Source organism: Melozone crissalis, unplaced genomic scaffold (genome assembly GCF_028551555.1).
Source record: "Melozone crissalis strain CALT ecotype California unplaced genomic scaffold, PUWL_Pcris_2 ptg000106l_1, whole genome shotgun sequence".
Lineage (NCBI taxonomy): Eukaryota > Metazoa > Chordata > Aves > Passeriformes > Passerellidae > Melozone > Melozone crissalis.
Genome location: NW_026535883.1, coordinates 5,300,735 through 5,323,695, shown reverse-complemented (window position 1 = coordinate 5,323,695; position 22,961 = coordinate 5,300,735). Strand labels below are relative to the sequence as shown.

At 43.5% G+C, this 22,961-nt stretch overlaps 1 protein-coding gene across 2 annotated transcripts in view; it reads left to right on the top strand.

The window, feature by feature from the left end:
* LIN28B (lin-28 homolog B) overlaps positions 1 to 3,865 on the top strand; it is a 98,678-nt gene extending 94,813 nt beyond the window's left edge. For both annotated transcript variants that reach the window (XM_054291802.1, XM_054291798.1), the window contains one exon: positions 911 to 3,865. In XM_054291802.1, coding sequence (XP_054147777.1) covers positions 911 to 1,280 — 370 coding nt within the window. In that variant the 3' untranslated portion in view covers positions 1,281 to 3,865. The remainder of the gene's footprint in view (positions 1 to 910) is intronic.
* Positions 3,866 to 22,961: the final 19,096 nt, after the last annotated feature.

Sequence of the window (22,961 nt, the reverse complement as noted above, 5' to 3'; positions counted from 1 at the left end):
AGCGGCACCGCGGCCACAGCCACGTGGGCTGGGAGTTCTAGGAGGAAACACACAAACACAGATTCATTTTATGCTGAGTTTATTTTGAGTCGAACCTCTAAGTGCCATTACAGACTCTGTGTCCCCACCGGCCTAGAGCTTTGGCCCGCCGTGCCTGGGCTGAGCCAGAGGAGCCGATGTGCTGGGCCCTGGGACACAGCCGGGCCGCGGGGCAGAGCCTGGCCCTGGGACAGAGCCGGGATCTCGGACAGAGCCGGACCCTAGGACAGTGCCGGGGTCTGGGACAGAGCCGGGCCTTGGGACAATTCCGTGTCCTGGGACAGAGCCGGGATCTCGGACAATGCCGGCCCCTGGGACAGAGCCGGGATCTCGGACAATGCCGGCCCCTGGGACAGAGCCGGGATCTCGGACAATGCCAGGCCCTGGGACAAAGCCGGGCCCTGGGACAGAGCCGGACCCTGGAACAGAGCCGGGGTCTGGGACAATGCCGGGCCCTGGGACAGAGCCGGTCCTTGGGACAATTCCGGGTCCTGGGACAATGCCGAGCCCTGGGACAGTGTCGGGCCCTGGGACAGAGCCGGTCCTGAGACAAAGCCGGACCCTGGGACAGAGCCGGGCGCTGGGGCAATTCCGGTCCAAGCTCGGGGCGGGCACCGCGCCCCTCCCCGGGTTCGCGTTTCCCCGGCTGCCGGCACCGCGTCCTTCGGGCCCCGGTTCCGGGAGCGGCCCAGCCGGAGCATCCCCGCTCGGCGCGGGATAGCGGGACCGGGTGCCGGCGCTCGCAGGGACAGCGGGGCGGCCATGGCTGGAGATCTGGTGCCCTCTAGTGGGGCCGCGCCCGGGCCCGCAAGGAACCTTCCCGCTGGACGCTGCCTCGCGTAACTCCATCTCTGTCTCTGTTTGGTTTTAGATGCTACAACTGCGGTGGCCTCGACCACCACGCTAAAGAATGTAGTCTACCTCCGCAGCCAAAGAAGTGCCATTACTGTCAGAGCATCATGCACATGGTGGCTAACTGCCCCCATAAAACTGTCTCGCAGCAGCCCGCTAGTTCTCAGGGAAGACACGAAGCCGAGCCGCAGCCTTCCACTTCTGCCTTGCTGAGAGAAGGGGGAGGATCGCACGGCTTCTCGTCTCCATCGTACTCTCAGGAAGGCAGGCCGGAGATGTCGGAGCGCTCGGGCAGGTCACCGCAGGAAGTGTCGTCGAGTAAGTTGTCTGCGTCGCCTGAAGAACCAAACAGAAAGGGGCCTTCAGTTCAGAAAAGGAAAAAAACTTAATGCATTTTTCATAATGTTCCGTTTTCTTTACCCTCTTGGGATGTCTACCTCATGCAAGTACAGGGGAAATAATTCATTATCAGTAGCTGACCTGGAATTTTAACTACTGTTGAGGAACTGTGAATGTTTTGTTGTTTTTTGTTGTTTTTTTTTTCTTTGACAGACAAATCACTCCAAACAAAATACATTTGAGCAGGGTGCATTATGTTTTACTTTCTGTGTGTATGTGTGAGTGTGCATGCATGTGTGTGTATGTGTACATATCTATAAATATATATTTTTCCATCAGACCATTCTCCAGATCCCACCAGACATTACTGTGAAGCAAAAGTCACAGTACCCACCCAATGTTCCTGAACTCATTCCTAGAAACTGTTTATTAACGTGTTCAGAAAGCAAACAAGAAAGCCCAATTTTTTGAAATTTCACTCAGAAACAAACCAAACAAGAACTGATAAACCACACAAAGAACTGAGATCAAGACTGTTACGTTTCTTGTGAACCAAAGGATACTTTCATATTTTAAAGCTGCCATATGGTACTAAAGATACTAAGACATCCCCCGTACCATCAATTTGAATTATTTCCTTTTTCATCTCCACAAAATATCAAAACCCTCCCTTCCCCATGCCAGTGCAGGGCAGTTTCATGACTCAAGACAACTCTCATTGCCACCACCCTTTGTTGGTGAGGAGTTTAAAGCTCCAGAAAAGACAATGAATGTGTAGTTTCTGTGATGGTTTCTCAAAACGTTTTGTTAAATTAATATGATTGTAACTGTAACTTAGATGTCTGTTGTGTAGGGGAGAATGTGTAAGTTGTTACCAAACAGATCCTTTTGAGTGGTGTCAGGATGCCATCCTGCTTAGCCATTTGTATACTGTGAGCATTTAGGGTACCTTGGTGGCAGTAGTAGCCGCAGCAGCAGCAATTTCTCTTGGTCCCAAGTAGTGTCCCTCAATTTGAAGGTTCTTCCCCCTTATTTCCTATTGAAATACCATGGAGAGAACTCTCTAGGGATTTTTATTGTTGTTGTTGTCTGTTTGGGTTTTCAAGAAAACAAAATGCAAAGCTAACGAGATCCTGGGCTGAATAGTTTCCTAAGACTAAAGGTTGATGGGCACTTGGGGTTGCTCAGCTGGCCTCCCTAGATGGTGATACAGCAGGGGGGCAGACCTGCAGATTTGCCAGAAGCCCTGGGCATCACCTGCTTCTGGTGAACTGGGGGCTGCAGCTGACCAGCCTTGGTGCAGAGTGCCCTAGGACCACACACTTCTGTGTGAAAGAGGAGGAAGATTGGTGGCCTCAGAGTGAGACTCCCTGGGCTGCAGGCCTTGCCCGGGGTTAATAAGAGTTGGAGCCTATCAAAACTTCAAGTCGCTTTCCATTTGTAACTTTTGAATTACCAAGTCATACGTAAGATAACGTACTCTGACAAATCCCATTGTGGATGTAAGTTAATTAGAGAAACCTGTATAATCCTTAACATTGGCAATAAACACAGGCTGTTAAAGCTTGAAAGTGTCGGGTAGGTTTAAGCTCGGATAATCAAACTAAAGAAACAGCCTGCATGAAAGGCTACAGCGAGCCAAAGTCCTACCCTGGTAACTCCTCTGCAGCCGAGGGTTACACCAGGTATGCAGCTGGCTCACTGCCTGGCCTTTCCCCTTCCCACTTGTCCTGCCACATGAGACTTTTACTGGTGCTGCTGCTGCTTCAGTGAACAGGTAGTCGTCATCAAACTCCTCAGTGAAGGGCACAATTTCGAGAGAGAATTATTTTGTGTGAATTCCTTGCCAGTGTTTGCAAGAATCTCAAGGTTTGTACTGAAGTTCTCAGTAATGCTAATGCAAAGCTTACCTTTGACGATATTGAATGTGATATATCTATAGAGAACGTCCTTGCCTTACGTAAGGATAGTAAACTTATTTAAATTATGTAGACAAATCAAAGTGGCATTGCTTAACCTTCTAGTCGGTGTAAAAACCAGGTTAAACAGCAAAGATGCAAAACTTAGGTCACTTTGAAAATTTAAACCAAAGTTCCTTATAGAAATAGGCAACTGTGGATTTGAAAACTGGTCATTCCCTGTTTATATGTAAGAAGTTCAGAGCTGAGACAAGGAAATGTTTTCAACATGTGGATTTTTGTAGGTGCTGTTTGAAATCACTGTGCGCACCAAAGTCAGACTGAACTGCTAAGAGCACATACCAAACCCTATCTTATTGTTGAAAGCTTAAGGTTTTATTTTTATATATTAGAATGTTATCACTGTTACATAACATACTCAGGACAAAGAACTTTGCTCAGGGAATATACCATGTAATGTTTTTTCTTTACAGAATAGTCTACAGACCTGCTTACTCAGAACAAACCAAATAGTCTTAGACCTTTTTATCTCTGTATAAGTATTATGTACTGATGTTAGTAACTACCTCTGAGTTGACGTAGACCTACGTTTCTGATAATCAGATCTCAGCATTTTGTATTATAAGTTCCTGTGAAATGATGAAGTGGTATTATGTACTGGTTGCTTATGTGAGCATTTGTGTCTTTATATTCACAGGGTCTGAGTTTTCAGAGATGCTGGGCAACCACAGCTCCCACTGACTTCCAGTTGGGGTTATGGTGCTTGGCTTTTCTAGGAGGGGAGGGATGGGGGATTGGGGTGGAGGGGGAAGAACAAAAACACACAAGCATCAAGCCCACTTTGTTTACATAGGTGACAATAAAATTATTATTCTGTTTACAGTAAAAGGCTACCTCATATCTACTGCATGAACACACCTTTGTGCTGCTGTGGCCTTAAAGGTGGCTGTTGATCTATGGTACATACTTTTTATCTGTACTGAATATGTGACTGTTAGTTCACCACTGCAGACGTTGTGGTAAATACTTGTTTAAGATGAAGCATCCATTTGAAATGATGAGACCTTTCCAAACATTTCTTTGAAAGTTTTTATTTTTCTGTCCAAAGGACTATGGGCACTGTTCATGGGAATGAATACAGCTCCAGAAGAGACAAAAACGTACATGCCTAAGTTAAACATATAGCAGCACAAGCTGCAGCAGGTAACTACTTAGCACTGGGCTGCAGTAGGAAAAAAAATCTAGTTACACCCTTCAATTGGCTGCTCCAAATAAGCAAAGAACCTTTTAAAGGAGGAGGCACAGACTGAGTTTGGGATTCTTCCTTCATGCCTAAGGACAAAATTAATATTCGGCAGCATTCGCTCAGGCTGGATCTCCCCCTATTCACCACCAGCCTGTCCTTGCCAGAGCGCTCCACAATAAAACTCATTTGAGTAGAAATAGTTCAAATATCTGCTCAGACAGATTTATTTTTCTCCTAACAATAGTGGAGATAAGGTTAAACCTGAAGCAAGAATCTCCCTCCCTCCCCTTCCCCCATCCCAAAATGCTCTATGTGATTTAATTGTAAGGGACATTGTGAGATATTTTTTACTCTTCCCCAAGGAGAGGTCACAGTATTTAATTACACGCTACAAAAGATAGGCCATGAGGAAGACTCTTGGAGGAAGAGCCAAATAACTTTTTGCTGCAGTTAACAGCAGATCTGGCATTGTAATACCATTTGCAATATTTTGCCTTTTGCCAGCTTTCAGGGAGTGCCAAACACCACATTTGGATCCTACCTCTTCCCGTTGCAGGCCACCTTTTTCAGCCATTTTATTCTGCACCAGTGTTATCCTGGAGTTCCTGCTTGGTTCCTGCTAACTTAGTTCTGTTAATAGAACCCCATTAAAAAAAAAAAAGTGCTTATAGATCTTGTACCATTCTTTGTAAGAAGAATTATGAAAGAACATGGGAAATTGCATGGAGTCTTAAATTTAATTTAATTAATTTATCTGTAAGAAATGTTTATCATAAAAAATATATATGTATTCCCCTGTGCTAGATATAACAGTAATTGGGAAGATGTGTACATGTGCAGATGCACTGATTTTAATTTCCTAGAAGTCTTAATGAGATTTGAGTATTGTTTTAGAAACAAGCAGAGCCTTGTTAAATGCATCGATCTTATTTTGTTTAGTTTTATCAACAGCCTCTTTAAGATCCAGTGGTTGTGTTACCCCTGTTACAACTGTTGACTGATAACAAGAGGTTGATCTATAAAGACACATTTCTTTTTTTGTATAAACCAGGGCTGTGTATCAGCAGCTGTGGCAGTATTTTTCTGAGAATGTTGAAAAGTAGCAAGGTATTTGCTACCATTGTCATTGAACCAAATGTATGAATATCTTTACAAAGGACAATGGTTTTGACTACCTCTTGGATTACTAAGTTAAGCAACAACTGTCTGACAAACATCACCAGACTGGCTTTAACTAGTATGTGTTGCTTGTGATAATAATAACAATAACCATACTAGAGACCAAAGTGAACACTGATTTCTATATGTCTTTAATACTGTGTCTTATCTAGTGTTTTTAAATTATCTCTGTAGTATAGATTACCTCATTGTCCATTTTGACTTGTATGTTGTTTACAAGGTGAAATAAAAGAAAAATCACTTGAATTTTATGTTGTAAGAAAAAAACCTTGAGTTGAAGTTTTGAAAGTCATTTCACCTGTTTACTGTCTTGAGGGACTAAAGCACTGATTGCCTTTCTACATATCATGTATTTTATATCCTCATTTCATGCCTAATGTCTTTTTTTTCCTGTCAGTCATGGATATTGTGAGGTTGAAAAGAATTACTTGATTAAAAATAAAACATATAACATTGGCATTTACAGTGAGCCTTTGAGATTTGCTTTATTTGCATGGTAAAACCACACTGCATGTCACTGAGGAGTTTTCTTTTGCACCTATGCTCACTTAGTTTTGGGATATTACCTTCAGAAAAAATAATTTGAGTTATATAAGTCTTTGCTGGGGGGAGGGAGGGAGAAATAAATTATTAATTCACACCTGAATCATACTTGCAGTGCTGCAGAAATTGTACCCCAAAACCTATTCAGCTGTTGAAATTAAACTGCAGGATTATAGCTTTTGGTACTTTTTCTCTGTGAGAATACACTGGACATTAAGGCTATCAGACATTTAGACATTTAGGTTATTATCTTGCCTGAAAAGCTTTTGGTATTTAAGCCTCATCCCATCTTTATTACTACTTCCATAATCTGTAAGCTTGTATATATCTATTTCATGGTAATTTGAACTGAATTGAAGAGGGGTTTCTTTTTAGAAAGGAAAGTGCTGTCATTTTTCATTACCTGGAAATTCCTTCGCTAAATTACATAAAGTGTTATTAGTGACTTGGATGGCATTAGCTCATCATTCTGTATTAAAATATTTGAGGACGTGTATATGCCAGCTCCAGTGCCTCTGTTTTAACACAGGGCTCTGCATGCAGTGATTAATGGCAAAATTTAACAACCTCTCCTAATACAAGGAAGAATTTTTTTTCTAATTGCACAAACACCTGCATGAAAGGGTGATTATCTACTACTCATCTAGTCACAGAAAACTTCCATTTACTTCCCCTTACCTCTCATACATGTCGACAAAAAAGAGTGAGCGATGAAGATGTGTCCCAATCACATGTCCAGTCACATCCAGTCATGTTCCCACCTCACTCCCAACCTGTAGCCAAGTGGTTTCATCACTCTCCTGAAATGTGGAAGAGGTGACTTGCATCCCCTTGGCCAAGATCCCACACGTGTCCCACTGCTGGTGTCAGTCCTGAGGATCAGTGAAGCTTCCTGTGAAACATCTGATGAGTGTTCTGTGAAGAGCACAGTTCACACCAGGTGCTTACATCAGCTCCTGGCCAGCCTTACTCCAGTGTCTCAGGGAATGGGAGGGGACACCTTGGGTGTGCCACCACCTAACTCTGGAACACCCTGCAAGGTGACACAGGCAGGAGGAAGCCACCTTGGGGAGCACTGAGCAGCTCTGGCCATGCTCCCACAGATGTGGGAAATCCTTGGAACAAGTGAAATGAAGAAACCTCCTCTCCAGCTGTGTCTAATGTTGACTGAGACCAAAGCACCTGCAAGAAGAGCAGGACCTAGTTCTTCCCACTTCATCTCCCAAATGAGCAGCCCTCCTTCCCAGAGCCACTAAAAGTCAGCATCTTTATCCTTTCCCAGGACAGTTTAGAGCTGTTCTCTTCATGTTATAGACAGGAAGCCTTGTCTTGTGCATAAGGCAAAGGCAGATCATCAGCAGTACCTAAATCCACTGCTGCAAGGCAAGGCCTCCCTTCCTAACCCTGCAGAGAAGTGATCACTGCCACACAGCATTACAACAACATTGCTCTGTGCCAACAAGAAAAAATCTTTGGGTTGAAACTTCTAATTTAATCAATAGAGTGACATCAAAATCACAGAAGCCTTTTGAAATAACAATAAAAGTAGTTTGTTTATTTTCTTCCCTGTTCAGTGGGTCCTGGGATGAATGCTTGCAAGCTATCTCCAGCCTTTCTGTAATCCTAAGTGCCAAAACAAATGTGGCCATTTTTGAAAGAATTGCATTTTTCTTACAATCTGTTGGGAGCAAGAGCTCCCACAAGCCATTACATTTACACAAGCTATTCATTTCTAAACTACTCCTAATTTATGGTAGACTCAGCATACCTATCTCCTTCCCTCAACACCAGTCAACTTTTCTCCAATAACAAAAATACCCCAGATGCAAGTAATTTCATGTACTTTCAGTTGTTTACATAATTAGCCCTCACACCTCCTGTATACTTGCCCAGGAGGACACTCTTTGGTGGACAGGAGGGAATTCATTCTGTGGATGAATATGTGATGTGAATTCTCCTGGTATTAGTGTAATTCAGGTGATGTCCCAATTAATTAATGTAAACATCATTTTGGCAGTGTTTCCAGTGTTGTCTGCTGCCTGCAATGGTGTTGACCTCTGGGATGAGCAGTCCCCTCAAGAGCATGTTGCTCTGCACCAGTTATTATTTTTTGCAGTCATTGGCCACTGGATGATTGCTGAGTAGCTGCCATCCAGCCCCAGGCACCTTTTCAGGCTGCTGGTGCTCAGTTAACATGCAGCTGGTCAATTTTTGTTTGCTGGCTGTTCAATATTTGGCCCTGGGCATCACTTGCTGCACAGCTCTTAGCCCAGATATTCAAGGCTGGAGCAGCCAAACAATTCATAAACCAACAAAGATGGACTGGTGGTGTTTCTAATGTTCTCCAGTCAGGAGAAGGCAAACCAGGCAGAAAGAATGACAAGCCCTGAGCTTAGGTATCCATCCAGGTTTAGATGTTTACAACCCATTTACCTCCAAATAATCCAGGATTCCAGGCCAGGAAGTAGCAGTTGTTTATCTAGTTTGACCTGCTGGACTTCCCAGGCTATTAAATTCAAGGCAGCTACGGGGCATTGAATTTTAGCACTCAGCTTTAGTTGGAGCCATGTTTGCTTGGGTGCTTTAAGCATATTTTCTAATAGGGCTTCAGGTCAGGCCTGAATGCTTTTGAGAAAAAAAGAGATGGTCTGCTCCATGACAGCTTGTTTTAATCACCTGCTGCTAACAAGTAGTGCCTCATTTTCCAGTTCCACTGGCTTCAACTTCCAGCTCTTTGTCCACTGTAGTGAAAAGACCTGTGTGCACCAATAAGGAAATCCAACCCTCTTTCTTTAGTTTTTAAAATTATAAAGACCCAGTATATATATATTTTTTTAATGTAGAATTGCCTCCTCCTTTATCATTATTTTAAGAAATCTGCAACTTGCCTCATTCATAATGAAGTTAGGCTATGCTGGGATAGCATATCAGCTCTGGCTTTAAAATCAGCCTTATTGAGCTGCCAGTGATGGTCTTCAATGTGCTAGAGAAGTGGTTCTTTTGTCTTCTTTGCCTTTTAGAAACGTGCTGGATTATCATGTGCTGGATTCTTTAAAGCAATTAGCTAAAACTGCCCCACCAAAACCAAATCAAACAAAATAATAATAAAACACAACAACCAAATCCACTTCAGTTGGAGCACCCAAAATATTTGAGGCAATCAGACGAATCAGACATTTTGGGAAATACTGGCTGAAAGTTACTAGAATGATGTGTAATAAGTAGAATTTGGAAGTATTTTGGGAGTTGCCCATGAAAGAAAGCAGCAATGCCGTTTCTCCCCCAAGGCAGCACAGCAAGGGTGGGGGCTTGAAGCCCAGCAAGTTCCTTTCCATTCAGTCCCTGTTTCTTTCATCTCTCCTTGACCTACCCTGACAGCTGTGACAAAAAGTCACAGTCAAGCCTGCTGAACCGTAACTTCTCTGGAGTTTCAAGCCTGAGAGTTTCTGAAAAGCAGCTGTCTTGCACAAAGCTGTGCAGAGAGGAGCAGAGGCTGCCCCCACAGAGCCCCTCTGCTCGGCTGCTGCGGTGGGAGGGTGACGGGGACAGGCACAAGCACCACACCAGCAGTCCCTGAGCCCTAAGATCTGTTTGTCTGTCAGCAAAAGCCAGGGGGAATTAAAGCTAAAGAACTGCAGGAACAGACATATGGTTTCAGCACCAGGTGATTAAAAAAAAAAAAAAAAAAAAAAAAAAAAAAAAAAAAAAGAAAAGAAAGAAAAGAAAGGGAAAAAACAGGGGAAGGTTTGCTAGACACTCTGACCAAAGAATCTGGACAAAATAGGATTAGTGGCAGCTCCTGGAGTTTGGGGACAGTGAATCAGGGGGCTTCAAAGAGCAGCAATAGGCTCAGGTGCCCTTCCATCTGTTTCAGTAATGCTCCATTTTCAGACCAGGGATTGGGGCTGTTTCTCCTGATGACTCATGAAGAAGTGATGGCCCTGAACTGACCTGAATGCTAAAAGCTACAGCCTTGTTCCCCTGCCCATACTGGGTTTGCTGGCAAGGTTTGGGGGGTGTGGGGGCAGGGGCAGCTGTGCCCCTCCAGCCCATGGAAGTCCATAGGGCAGCAGGTGGATGCCCAGAAGATGCTGTGACCCCATGAGAATCCCACACTGACCCCATGAGAATCCCACACTGGAGCAGGCTTCTGGCAGGGCCTGTGGCCCCATGATGGACCCACACTGAACCATTCTGTCCCTGAAGGTCTGCACCCCATGGAAGGGATCCACACTGGAGCAGTTCATTAACAACTGCAGCCCATGGGAAGGACTCACTTCACTGGAGAAGTTTATGAAGGAATGTCTTCCATGAGAGGGACACCACTCTGGAGCAGGGGAAGAGTGTGGGGAGTCCTCTCCCTGAGGAGAAAGGAGAAGCAGAGACAACCTACCTGTGATGAGCTACCACAATCCACAATGTCCATTCCCCTGCACTGCTGGCAGGAAAGAGAGAGGTTTTGGGAATAAAACCAAGCCCAGAAAGAACGGGTGGGGGGAGAAAGTGGGGAAGTTGTTTTTAGATTTTGTTTCTCATTACCCTACTCTGATTTGATTGGAAATAAATTATGCTAATTTGCCCAAGTCAAGTCTGTTTTGCCCATCACAGTGACTGGAGGTTGATCTCTCCCTGTCCTCATCTCAACCTGAATGAATCTTTTATTACATTTTCCCTCCCCTGTCCAGCTGAAGAAGGGGTAACAGAGCAGCTTTGGTGGGAATCTGGTGTCTAGCTGGGTCAGCACACCCCACTGCCCAAAACAAGAGAGTTTGAGAGTATTTCACCTTGAGCCAGCACTGGTGAGAAACAGCCACCTCTGCAGAGCATCATCTGGGGGCTGTGCTCTGCTGAAGAGTCACCACAGTCCTGCTGGATGAAGGCCATGAACCACAAATGGGAAGGTAAAATCTTGTTCCTAGAAACCTCACATAGCTTCCCAGAAACTGCAAGGGAGGGGCTGAATTTCCAGCTGTTTGACCAGACAGCATCATCTCTACAGGTAGTGGTGTCAAACCTCCCTTCTTTTGTCTGCTCATGATTGCCTGCCCTTCAGCTTGACAAAGTGGCAAAGGTAGGCCTAGGGTTCTTCACAATTTTTCTGCAGAATGAACATTTTCTGAGCACTCTGGCAACTGGTAGGTTTTGGGGACTGGGAATGACAATATGCTGATTTATTTCTGAGGTTTAAAACAGGTATTTTTCTCTACAAACAAGAAGTTTTTCAAATCAACAGCACTGACAGTGTTTTCCACAGCAGGGATTAGGGCTGATTTTCAGGTGAATTTTTTTCAGTGAAAACAGCCCACCTGCCTCTTTTTACATGGATTTGAAGCACTGCAGCAAGACACAGACACCACAGGAGCAGGGAAGGCAATGGAAGGATATGCACCAATCAGTGCAGATCCTGAGCCCCTTAGTAGCACAAGGTATTTATTAGCTTGCAGCTAAGAGCTACAAGCAGTTACCAGAAAAACCTTGTCACCCTCATGAGTCACACAGGGACATGCTATACTCACTCAAAATCAAAACAAAATCATCCATTTCCTGGAACACTACCAGCACAAAGCCTCAGTGAAGTGACAGGATACAAGAAGAAAGGGCTGGTAGAAGAATAAAGAAGGTCAAGAGTCTCTCTCAATTGGTTTCCCCTCGCTGCAGAGAGACTCTGGCAGGTCCCAGGAGCCACAGGGGCTCCTGGGGTCACCCTGAGCCCCAGCTGAGCTCCCCAGGCCCGTGCCAGGGTCCAGCCCACACTCATCACCCCGTGCCTCTAAAGTGTCCATCTAACCCATTGCTTCTGAGCCTGGCTTTGTCCCCAGCGAGTCAAAGGGGGAAGGATTTGGGTCACTGTGAGCCTTTGTTGGAAAGGTTCCCTAAATTAGCTCCTCTGTTTGAGATAAAAGAAGAAAGGGGTCCATCTTTATTTTCCCCATTCATGCACTGTAATTACTCCATCTCATCCCTGTCTGCTATTCAGTGGCTCTCAGCAAGGCCTTGGCAGCCAGGTCACAGGTCAGCAGCGAGGACAAGCCCCTGCTTCCCTGAAAAGGATTGAAATGTTTTAAGTGCAGCTTCAGCAGCTTCCAGAACGTGCCAATCCCTTCTGAAGAAGTGGGTTTGGTGAGCCACACCTGCAGTGACATGGTGAGGAGACCATAGGTCTGGAAATCTCTGCTCCTGCATCTCATTCTCTGCTCATCACTTGGTTTGCTCAGGTTCTCAGGAAAATATTTAATATACCCTAAGTCTCTTTATTGTGCACTGCTTTATTTCTCCAGATTACATAGCAAGGTACTTGCCTTGTGAAATTTCAGGTCTGCTCAGCTGCCTTGTTTGTATCTTTATTTTTAATTCAATGTGTAATTTTGCTGTTGTTGGTTAGCTCTCCACATGTCAAGTACTAGCTCTAATATGAAATGTACAGGTAAGATCTCCCAGGCCTTAGAGAAAAAGTGCAATTGCCCTGTGACTGTTTGTTTGTTTGAAAAGATAGACATCAAAACAACATAAAACAAAAACTGGGGGAATTTGCTCTGTTCTGGCATCAATGCCAAGGATCCAGCTGGAGCTGCTTCTCTGCTTGAAGGTACCACACACCATAAGGTGACAGCTTCTGGTACAAGCAATAAATGCAAAAAAACACAGCTGTGGGGGTGGGCTGAAAGCATAAAATGTCTCTCTTTCAGCAATTTCCTTTTACAGAGAAGGCTGGCTCAAAGGGATTAACATACAGTTGTTCTCCAGGTCCAAAGGAGTGGGAAAAGACCCCAAAACACTAAACCTAAACAGGTTTTAAACAGGTCAGGCATAGGTGAGCACTGAACACCCATCTCTGTGACCTTACAAGAGGGGAGCCCTGGGTTGGGCCAGACAAGACCAGCAGAAGGGGTTTTATCTTTCCCTGTCCCATTCTGAAGGGGTAGGAGCTGTCAGGGAAGAGCAGAGCTAGCGGGAATATTGAATGCCTTAGGACTGTCACAGCAGCAGCTGCAAAAAACAATCTGCTGCCTCCCTGCTGTAATTCACAGTGTACAAATCCTAATGAGGCAGGTTTTGATGAGAAATATCCCGTTTACCTGGCCATGAGGGTAGCACTCACTCTACAAGAGCCATACTGCAGATGCCAAAATTCTCTAATAGCAGCTCAGTAGATGTTATCATTTTCTTTTCACAGTAAAGCCCAGAGCTGGGCTTAGGAATTAATGCATTACAGCTGATGTACATATCATTCAGTCAACAGAGCTGGTAAGCAGAACAAAAGGAGGGTAAGAAAGCATATAAGAGGCTTTGATTTTCCAAACTGAAGTGCTTGGAATGCCAGATGTCTGTGGAAATTCTCTCAAAACATTTCTCCCTTTGGAAAAGAATCATTTTTTCCTCACTGCAGGAGCCATTAAAATATTTCCCATAATATTTATATAAAGCATCCCCCTTTCATTCAGATTTACTCTGTTGGGGATTTCCTTTAATTTCAGCAGTCAGCACTTTTTAGTGCTTATCAATGCACTGTACAGCATGATAAATATGGTGCTGGACAAGAGCAGAACTCAGACCAGCTGCCTCAAGACACAAACACCAGAGTGATCATTCTTTCCATGACATGATTTTGCTAGTGCACAATTGATTTTTTCTCCCTGTCTTTCCTCAGCAGGCTCTGCTGCACCTATCTCAGAGAGGCAGAGAAAGCATCTCCAAGAGGAAGACAAGACTCAGAATAGGAACATCTGTCTGGGAAAGCTGTGCAGGGGCAGCTCACAGATCTGCCACCTATCAGCACAATTCTGTTCACCTCAGTAGTTTCCCCCAAAGGTCTGTGATCACAACTTCAGCACCCCAGCCTAGAGCAGTGTTGCCTCTTTTGCTTACTTTGGCACCAAAAGACACACTCTAAGCTCATCTGGCTCATCCCCAAGCCTGAAGCTTGCATACACTACCTCTGCCAAATCCATGTCTTTCCAATTAAGTTGGGTTTTTTTTTCTTCTGGCTTCCCCACTGGTACTGACAGCACTTGCAAAAAGCACAGGAAGTTTCTCCCCAGCAGAGGCTGCTGTTTGTCTGCATTCTTGTCTTCCAAAATGAGCAATTCTTAAGATTTCTCCTCTGATAAGCAAAACAGAACAAATTGCAGGGTGCTCTGGCACAGAGCTCATTTCTGTTACCCTGACTGACTGTCACCAGAACTCGTCTGCATTGGTGCCATCGGGCTGGGCTGGAAGAAGCCCTTGTGCTGGCTGAGTGCACTCCAGAGGCCGTTCAGGGACAGGCTTGGCCACAACACAGCCTCCCAACCTCACCTTCCCTGACCCTGGTGAGGTATCTGAGCAGAGAAAAGGTAGCAATCCAGCTCTCTGTGTTCCTTCCATTTTTAAGGCAACTCCAGAAAGCAATTAGTTTTCTGAGAGGCTTGTGATGAATGGAGGTACAATTTAAAAGCAGGCTCCATCCATTAAAATAGTCAATGTAAAAAGAAGCTGGTTTGAGCTGAATGCAATGGAAACAACTTGTGGACAAACTCCACTCCAACAAAGTTGGATTAGCTCCAGCTGCCTGATTTAAATGAATGTCACAGAAAAATTTTGTGGTAATAACCCACAGAGAGACACTACCTGTGTGTTCATGTGTCATTTAGGATACAAACTAAATTGCTGAACCCAAAGTGTCGATTGTTCTACAAAGAAAACCATGTTTCCCAGCCCACTAAAACAAAACATGAAAACAAACCCCACTCATTTTGTTACTGATTTGCTATCACAGATTATTTTAGGGGCTTTTTTTTGCCTGTTGTTTCTTCACCTGCAAAATTTCAGATCGCCTTTTCTAGGAAAAGGCAGCAGAGGGAGCGAACAGTTGCTGCAGTGCTAAGAATCTCAATTTTTCTCCAGGAATCACACATTAGAAGTGTACTTCCTTGGCCTTTCACTTGTGCCACCCTGCAGCGGTCAGGCTGGAAGGACGTCACAGCGGCACTTAACCCGATAGCGGGGCTTCAGGTCAGCACTGTGATAAACAGGAGAGCAGCTCCTTCAGAAAGGCCTTTATTAAAGACAGCTCTGGGTGGGGAACCCGAGGGGTCGGCACACCGCCGCTGCTCCCACTGGACGACGCTGAGGATGAGGAGGGCAGCTTTGTCTTTTGGCACAGCTGGGGCTTCCGTCCTCAGGAGAGTCCTGGGGAAGGTAAACATTGGCTCGTAGCCCAGGGGTATCCTCTAAGCTGGGTGCTATCACAGTTATGGTGACAGGACGGAATCTGGCTCTGGTCAAGAGTGGGTGACTTAGTGCGGTTCTAGTGGGTTAAAGTCAAAGTTTATGTCCCTTTTGAGAGGGTTCATATAGTTCCCACAGCCTCTCATTTGAATTCAGTCCGGGTGCAAGGCCTCCTGGGAGCAGGGAAGTGGTTCCCACGGGAATGGATACAAATCCAGGGTGAAAGGGGTACAAATACAGAGTATGACCGGGAGAGATACAAATACAAGGTAAAATAGTAACACCTAACAGCGGAAACAAAAGGCAAGTCTTAGAATTCTAACCTTCCAGGTTCAACAACAGACTAACACAGGGTACAAATACAGAGTATGATGAGGAGAGATACAAATACAGGGTAAAATAGCAACATTTAACAACAGCAACTAAAGGCAAGTCCTAGAACTCTAACGTTCAATATGTAACAACAGACCAACACTTCAAATTAACACCTTATCAACTTCATTAACAGCAACTCTGAAAAAGAGCTCTCATCTCCAGGATTTCATTCCTCATAAGCGCCTCAGGCCATCCCCAGTGTTACAGCTGGGGACATGTCCTGGTGCAGGACAGGCTGACCAAGAGCTGCAACCAGCGGAATAAGAGAGCGAACTCCAACTGCGGTGAATCCCAGCTCTAACCAAACCCAGGGAACCCAGCAGAAGACAAGAAGGGCACGATTACAGCAGGTTTTAAAGGGTGAGGGTACAAGGGAGGAGTCAGTCTCTGGACCAATAGGGACACTGTGGGGTGCAGGATCCAGGGGACTGGCATGAAGAAAACCCCAATAGGAACAATTGGAAGGAGGGGCCCTGGTCCCTGAGCCAATCATTCAGCTCTCCAGCTGGAAGCTTCTAGAAATAAAGGAGGGAGTGGAGAGTGAGTGGCAGGGCACCAGGACGGGTTGGGGGAGGATGCATTTGGTCACCAAGACAACCAGGATGGAGTTGGGGTAACTGACAATAACTGGGAAGGGGGGAGGAGTTGGTGCAGAACCATCACAGAATTGGGGGAAACAGAAATTCCAACTCAACACAGCACAACACCACCCTCTTCAGCTCATAGTAGTAGGTTTAAACAATTAAAGGATGTCCAAGACATACCAGGAGAGGAGACTTTTTTCTCCCAAAATAAACCCACAACTTTTTAATAAACTCTACTTTTGTTTTCTATATAAGTGCTATGATTTCCCCTTTGACATTTAAGTAAGGATTTGTATTTAAACTTTCACATCTGTAAGATGTACCCCGTGCACATAAAAAAACATTTTCTATTCAATACATTCTAAGTCAAAGAAGCATAATCTGTGAGGCACTTTTTCCTCCAAATAAAATGATAATTTATGTCAGTATGAGTCTTTTTTTTCCTGTTGCTAATTATATAGTTTGGTGGTGAGCGCATAAAAGCTGCAAATGAACATAATGAAGTTTCCTTTGATAACTGTCTCTACTGCCAGATGTGTTCAAAGAAGGAAATAAGGAAGGCAGCAGGAAAGTCACAGGGAGCCAAGTAATCCCCACAATGCTTGTATGAGCATAATTTCTCTATGGGATTTCCAGAAGAGCAATTCCAGTTTTGCATCCTCACCACAAGCACAATTGTATTTTGGACAAAATTGTGTCATTCCTCCATATGCTTACAGAGATGAAATACCAGCTGGAACATAAGGCTAAACCTGCCTTAATTCTCAGAAGAACAAACCCCTGTGGAGACATAAGGTGCAGGGAGCCTGCAGACTCATTGCCCTGCACTCAAGACCACTTACCTCTCCTCAGATGGCAGGTGACAACCACATGCACCCCTGCAGCAGCTTAAGCACATCCCAGAAATGCATTTCAGTGGATTCTCCCAACCCCAGAGAATAATCTCACTCAGCTCCAAGAAAGCAGAGATTGCCACTTACTCACCTGTATGCTGATTTTATCCTGCTGACTCTCACTCCTCTTTTCTCATACCCAGCCAAATGAACCAGCCATCTCCACCTGGAATTCCCAGTGGCCACTGATTTTAGTACAATCCCACTCCTGAGATACAAGCCTGTTGCCCCAGTGCACCTCAGAGCTCAGTCCTGACAGTGCTTTGGGACAGGCCAGTGATGTGCCCCAGGAAAGGGAGATGGTGGGGGTGTGATGGGGAAATGTCCACAAAGCAGCAACGCTGTGACCTTAACATTTACTTATACTTAAAAAGATGCTTCTGAAGTCCTGCCTCTGAGCAGGTTTCTTTCTCTCTCCCCTGAAAGTGACTGCATGCCTCATGCCCCACACTCATCCCAAAGCCCTTAGAGGTCAGGACAAGTCCAGTTTAGCCAGTAGCAGGTGTTACCTGCCCTTTCTAAGACTTAATTCAGCAACCCAGCCAAAGAACAGTGCCACTGCCAGCTTTCCTGAGCACACCTGCATGGAGAAGTAGCCTCATGAACCAGGTTGTGGACTTGACTCGAAGCTGAAATTTGCAGCCTTTTGAAAAGGCTTCCTTCCTCTCTTGTCACTTTGTGGACCTATGGCAGCTTTTGAAAAATTAAACAATGAGGAAATGCAGAGAAAAACATAGATGGCTGTTTGGTTTTCTAGATGGCTGTTTAGTTTTCTAAATTGTAGTCCTCATAAAGTGTCCCTGAAAGCCTAACAAAGCACTTGCACACATGAGTCGTGAAACCCTGGAAATCTTTGGCCACAAAATGTTTTTATAGAGAAAGCTTTTCATAAATATTTGGAGAGAAGCCCAAGTACACTGAAAGATAAAAAAATTTACAAAGTAAAACTCCAGAGCATACTGTGATCGGGGAAATTATTTTGAAAAATACTACATAAGAACAGGCATTTTAAAGCTTAGAAGATTCATATTTCTTCACAGTATTTTGGCAGACAGTGTCTATACTATTATTAAGTTCCTTAGTTTTCTGGAGCAGGATGGAGCGCTGAGTGACAGCAAACACAAGAGTGTTGACGGAATAGCACACAAGTGGATGTATGTCAAGAGGCACTGCCTTTGATCTGTTCTTTGCTATGAAGGATGACAGGGAGTTGTTATCCCAAAAGCACTTTGCACAGGAAATCAGGATGTGGCTGTAACAGATATTAATCCCCCAGGAGAAAGCTAAGGAGTAATTCAAGCACGGTAAATTGCAGTGACTGCACAGTATTCAACTACAGTAGGTGTAATACTGGAGGTTTTGGTAATGCTTGCACTCATCCCTGTGCAAAGGGGTACTGATATCTACTTCATCTCTGACTTAGGGGTCTTAAAGAGTTGTCTGGGGAAAAAAATAGCTCTCAAGGCTTCTAGAGGTATTTAGCAAACACATAAGCATGACATGGCACTGTTGTAACTTGGGTTTGGAACTTATGTGCATTAAATGCTAAGTAAATATTCTTGTGAACTAAAATCCAGTTAATATTTAAGCTCATTGAAAATACTTTGTTCCACCTGTAGTCATAATAACTTTATCAACTGAAAAGCATTTTGCCTTGTTAAATGGCCCAAAAAGAGCCCATCAACTTTTGCAGTGTTGATGAGCCCCTCCATACTGCTCTCTCTCCTTACTGAAAAAGCAGTGCAGAGACCATATTGCAATCAATACTGAGTGATCCCACAACTTTTGCTTTGTATTGCATCTCTGCACCCTCTAATGACTTTCATATTATCATCAGCATGCTCTCAGGAAGTTTACATGTCAGGGCTAATTAACTAGGATGGTTGTCTTCCCTTATTAATCCCCTAAGTACTGAAAACCCATTCCCCTTTGAGCAGGAGCAGCTGTGACCAACATGGCATCAGAGATGCAAAGCCAGCATTTTACTCAGAAGCACTTACTGCAACATTTCTGAGAAAATAATTAAAGTAACTGTTGCTGTAATTCCAGTAATAAGGTTAAAATTAAAGGTCTTTACAAATTGACTTCCCAAAACTCCATCCAAACGATTTGTGAATGTGTACGTCATGCACAATGTGCCTGTCATGCACAATGTTGCTCTAAAAATTGCTGCCTTCCATCTGCAGAGATACTTTCCAAGTCTGTATTTTTGCAATTAGGCTCTACCTAGATACCAAAAATTTGCTGAAGAATGAAGCCCTTGCCTTTTAATTGTATCAGTATTGCTATTTTTAAAAAACCAAATAACTTCTTTTGATAGATCTTTGTTTTGCTTACTAATGCATGTATCAAGTAAAGTAGCCTATTTTCCATAAGGAGATTATAATCCTGTTGTCCTCATTTCTTAAAGGGAAATAGTATGGGAAAGAAAGAAGACATTTTATATTTGCATACTAATTCAACACATTATATTTTTTGAATTTAAATACATCTGGCTTGTTTGTAAAGTGATTCAAAACAAGGGTTATCTAAAATGCATTCATATTACTGAAAGAATTTTGATTGTTGAATTAACCTTTTCTAAACTTGCCATTTACTGTAATGTTCCTTATGGACTAGAACCAGAGAGCTGTTTTTCAGCCTGTAGAAACATCATGTGGATCATGGCTACCATGTTTCTTTAATTAAGTGCACTGGTTCACCAGCTCTGCCACTACACACTTGACTTCCCAAGTGCTGGGCTACAGATGATTTTCTGAATCCTCTCTAAATGCTCAAATTAATTTTTTCCAGCTTTGACCAGTTCCTCCAATACAGATTTACCTCCTGGGGTAGGAGCACACAGGCTCCCACCTGAGAGCATGAGAGTTATAGCTCAATCAGCTCCACATGAAGTTCATTCCACAAAATTGAAGATTGAGACAAACAGCGCTTTGCTATAAGAATGGGACAGAGCCTTAACTGTATCTCTAATACAGCTCTTGATAGAGATAACTGATGTCTTTTGGTTTGGTCTCCCTGACACATGTGGTACTCAAGATGCATTTTTATATATACAAATTCATTGAAATCACAGAATTCTAAAAAGAAATTAAAAAAAAAAAAAAAACAAAACAAAGAAAACAAAATTGGTGAAGTATATTTCATTTTTACCCCACAGGTATTATGGTTAGCAAAGCCAACAGTCTGCTACTATAGTTCACATACATATAGTTCACTGTACTTAGTTACAGTTATGACCAACAGAACAGGGTGTTCTGATTTAAAAATACATGTTGTTTTATGTTTGATTTACTAATTGAAATTAGTTATTACATTGAAATGAATGAACCATGTGTTTACAGTACATCTTCTACCCCTCTACACAAGCCCTCCTTGAACTCCAAATGATTACATGATGCTTTTTCTAACCTTCGGCAACAGCAATGAAAAGGATTCCTCATTCAGTATGGAAAATTTAAATCAGTTTATAGTCTGTCTTAACTTCTGTTGTCTGATAACAACTGTATTTGAAACACAGAGACAAAAGCAAACAGCCTCTGCAAGTTGTATTCATCAAGTAATCTTATTTCCTATTCATTTTACCCATTTATCAGTAATTTAAAAGTTTTCAGTTAAGAATTTTCAGGTAATAAAATGTATTACTTTTGGTAAACTGACATAGTTATTTATCATTATTTGCAGTGTTACTGCTGTAGCATCCTTAGCTTTGGTGATAACTTGGTTTGTGCTCCCAGGCACCAGACAAGGGTTCACAGCCTGAGCCAGGGGTGCACAGTGGGTGCCCAGAGCTCAGCTCCTGCAGGCCCTCCCTGCTTATTAAGACAAATTCTATGATCATTTAGGAGATGCAGTCTCTACAGGCACTGCATATTGATTGATTTGGTAACTAATCACAAGAAATTGTTCAGCTGGAGAAGTGTCCGAACTCAGTACATCCCTCTGGGTGTCCAGAGTTGCCAAGGACCCTGCTGGGGGGCTCAGAGACACTGGCACACTGCCCAGAACACCTGGGGATTTGATTTTGACCCCTGGAGCAAATTGCCAGCTTTGTATGAGGACCTGAAAGTCACAGAGATTTGAATAGTATAATAATAAAATTATCACAAGGTGAAAATGTAGATTTTAGGATTTTTGGTGTGGGGGTTATGGGGACAAGATGGAGGAATCTGGGCGTGTCCAGCCTTTCTTCTTCTTGTTCTTGTTCTCCATTTTCTGCAGTGATGTTGGCACTTGGGGATTGGTTTAGAATAGAAGTGCACTGTCTAACATAGGTGATAGGTATTGGGAATTAAGAGTGAATATGTTATACGTAGTTTGAAGTATAAAAGGACAACACTGTCTTGAGGGGGGTCAGAGTGCCTGTGGCTGCCCTGCTGAGCAAACCATGGCTGGGCAGAAAGAAAATTTTATAGATAAGAATTAATAAACAACCTCAACACCGAAAACTGAAGAGTCCAGACTCGTTCCTCAGTTGCACAGGCTGAAACAGAGACATCTTATGCATCTTGGGGCAGCAATTAACAACCAGCCACCCAAGAGAGGAGGAGATATAGGAGCTGCTATTTTTACTTTAGGCACTCTGCATCTTCTTCTTATTGCTAAACTGCACGAGTTCCACTCCACCAGCTTAGTTTTCCTCTTTAAAAGGAGTGTGAACCCCAGCAGAAATTTGGGAAAATGACATGAGGGCAAGGACATTACTCTTTGTATTGACTCAAAAGTAAAATAGTTCCCATTTCCCTCTTACTCCCCCAGCAGCCAAGGGGCAGCCCCAGAGATGTGGCCACTGTCCCTGAGACACTGACCTAAGGACGCTCTTAGGCCACTCTGCCACCTCCACCAGGAGTCACTGGGCTGCCTTTTGCACCTGTGTGGTCTAAAGATATTCTGCATCTATTTGTAAATGTCTCAGCTCTGTGTGCCATTTGTAATAATGGAAAACTGCCTGAAGCACGAGACACAATGATGTAATCTGATACACTAGATTTAAATCCCCAGAAGCAGGAATGCTGACAACACAGGTAAAACTTCCAGTCCCTTAATGTGTGTTTTGGTATTGCATGAGGTTTTAAGGAGGGAAGAAGTGGGTTGTATAACTTGGATGCAGGCTTATTCAAAGAAGCTTTGCCAAGATAAATTTTAGAAACAATAGGGAATTATATAAACAAAAAAACCCCAGACTATGACATTTCTAATTGCTAGGGAGTTGACACCAAACATCCATTATTCTATGTATCAGTTTTGTGCAACTCAATAAAAGCAGTAGTAGCTATTTTTTGTTATATTTAGTTAAAATCTACTATTTGCTCCATGATTTTCAAGAGTTGTCAAAGCTAAGTATTACAGCTACCAGCTACATGTCTCCATATATCACAGGCAGGACTGCTACAAATACTTTCTATAAAAGCTTCCCAGTGCCTCCCTTTATGAGACTGGGCTTTACTAAACTTGCAGCTACCCCATTGTGGGGTTTGAACAGAATTTCCTATATCAAGTGTCATTTGTGTGCCTCTGCGGGGGAAGGTTAATTCAGAACAGCTCAGTCAGTCCATGGACAAGGCTAAGGAAAATCCTGAAGCTCAGTATAATAGAGTTGCCTAAAGAAGAAAAAGTTAAGGTTGAAAAGGCAGCATTAAGTTTAAATCTTTGGCCAATAAAAACTGAAATTGAAGTCGTTATTATAATTGTGGAGTCAAGAATGAGATTGGGAAACACCTTAAAAGGCAAACACCTTAAAAAAAAGTGAGGCAGAAGACTAAGTGTGTTTTTCACATGTGACTGT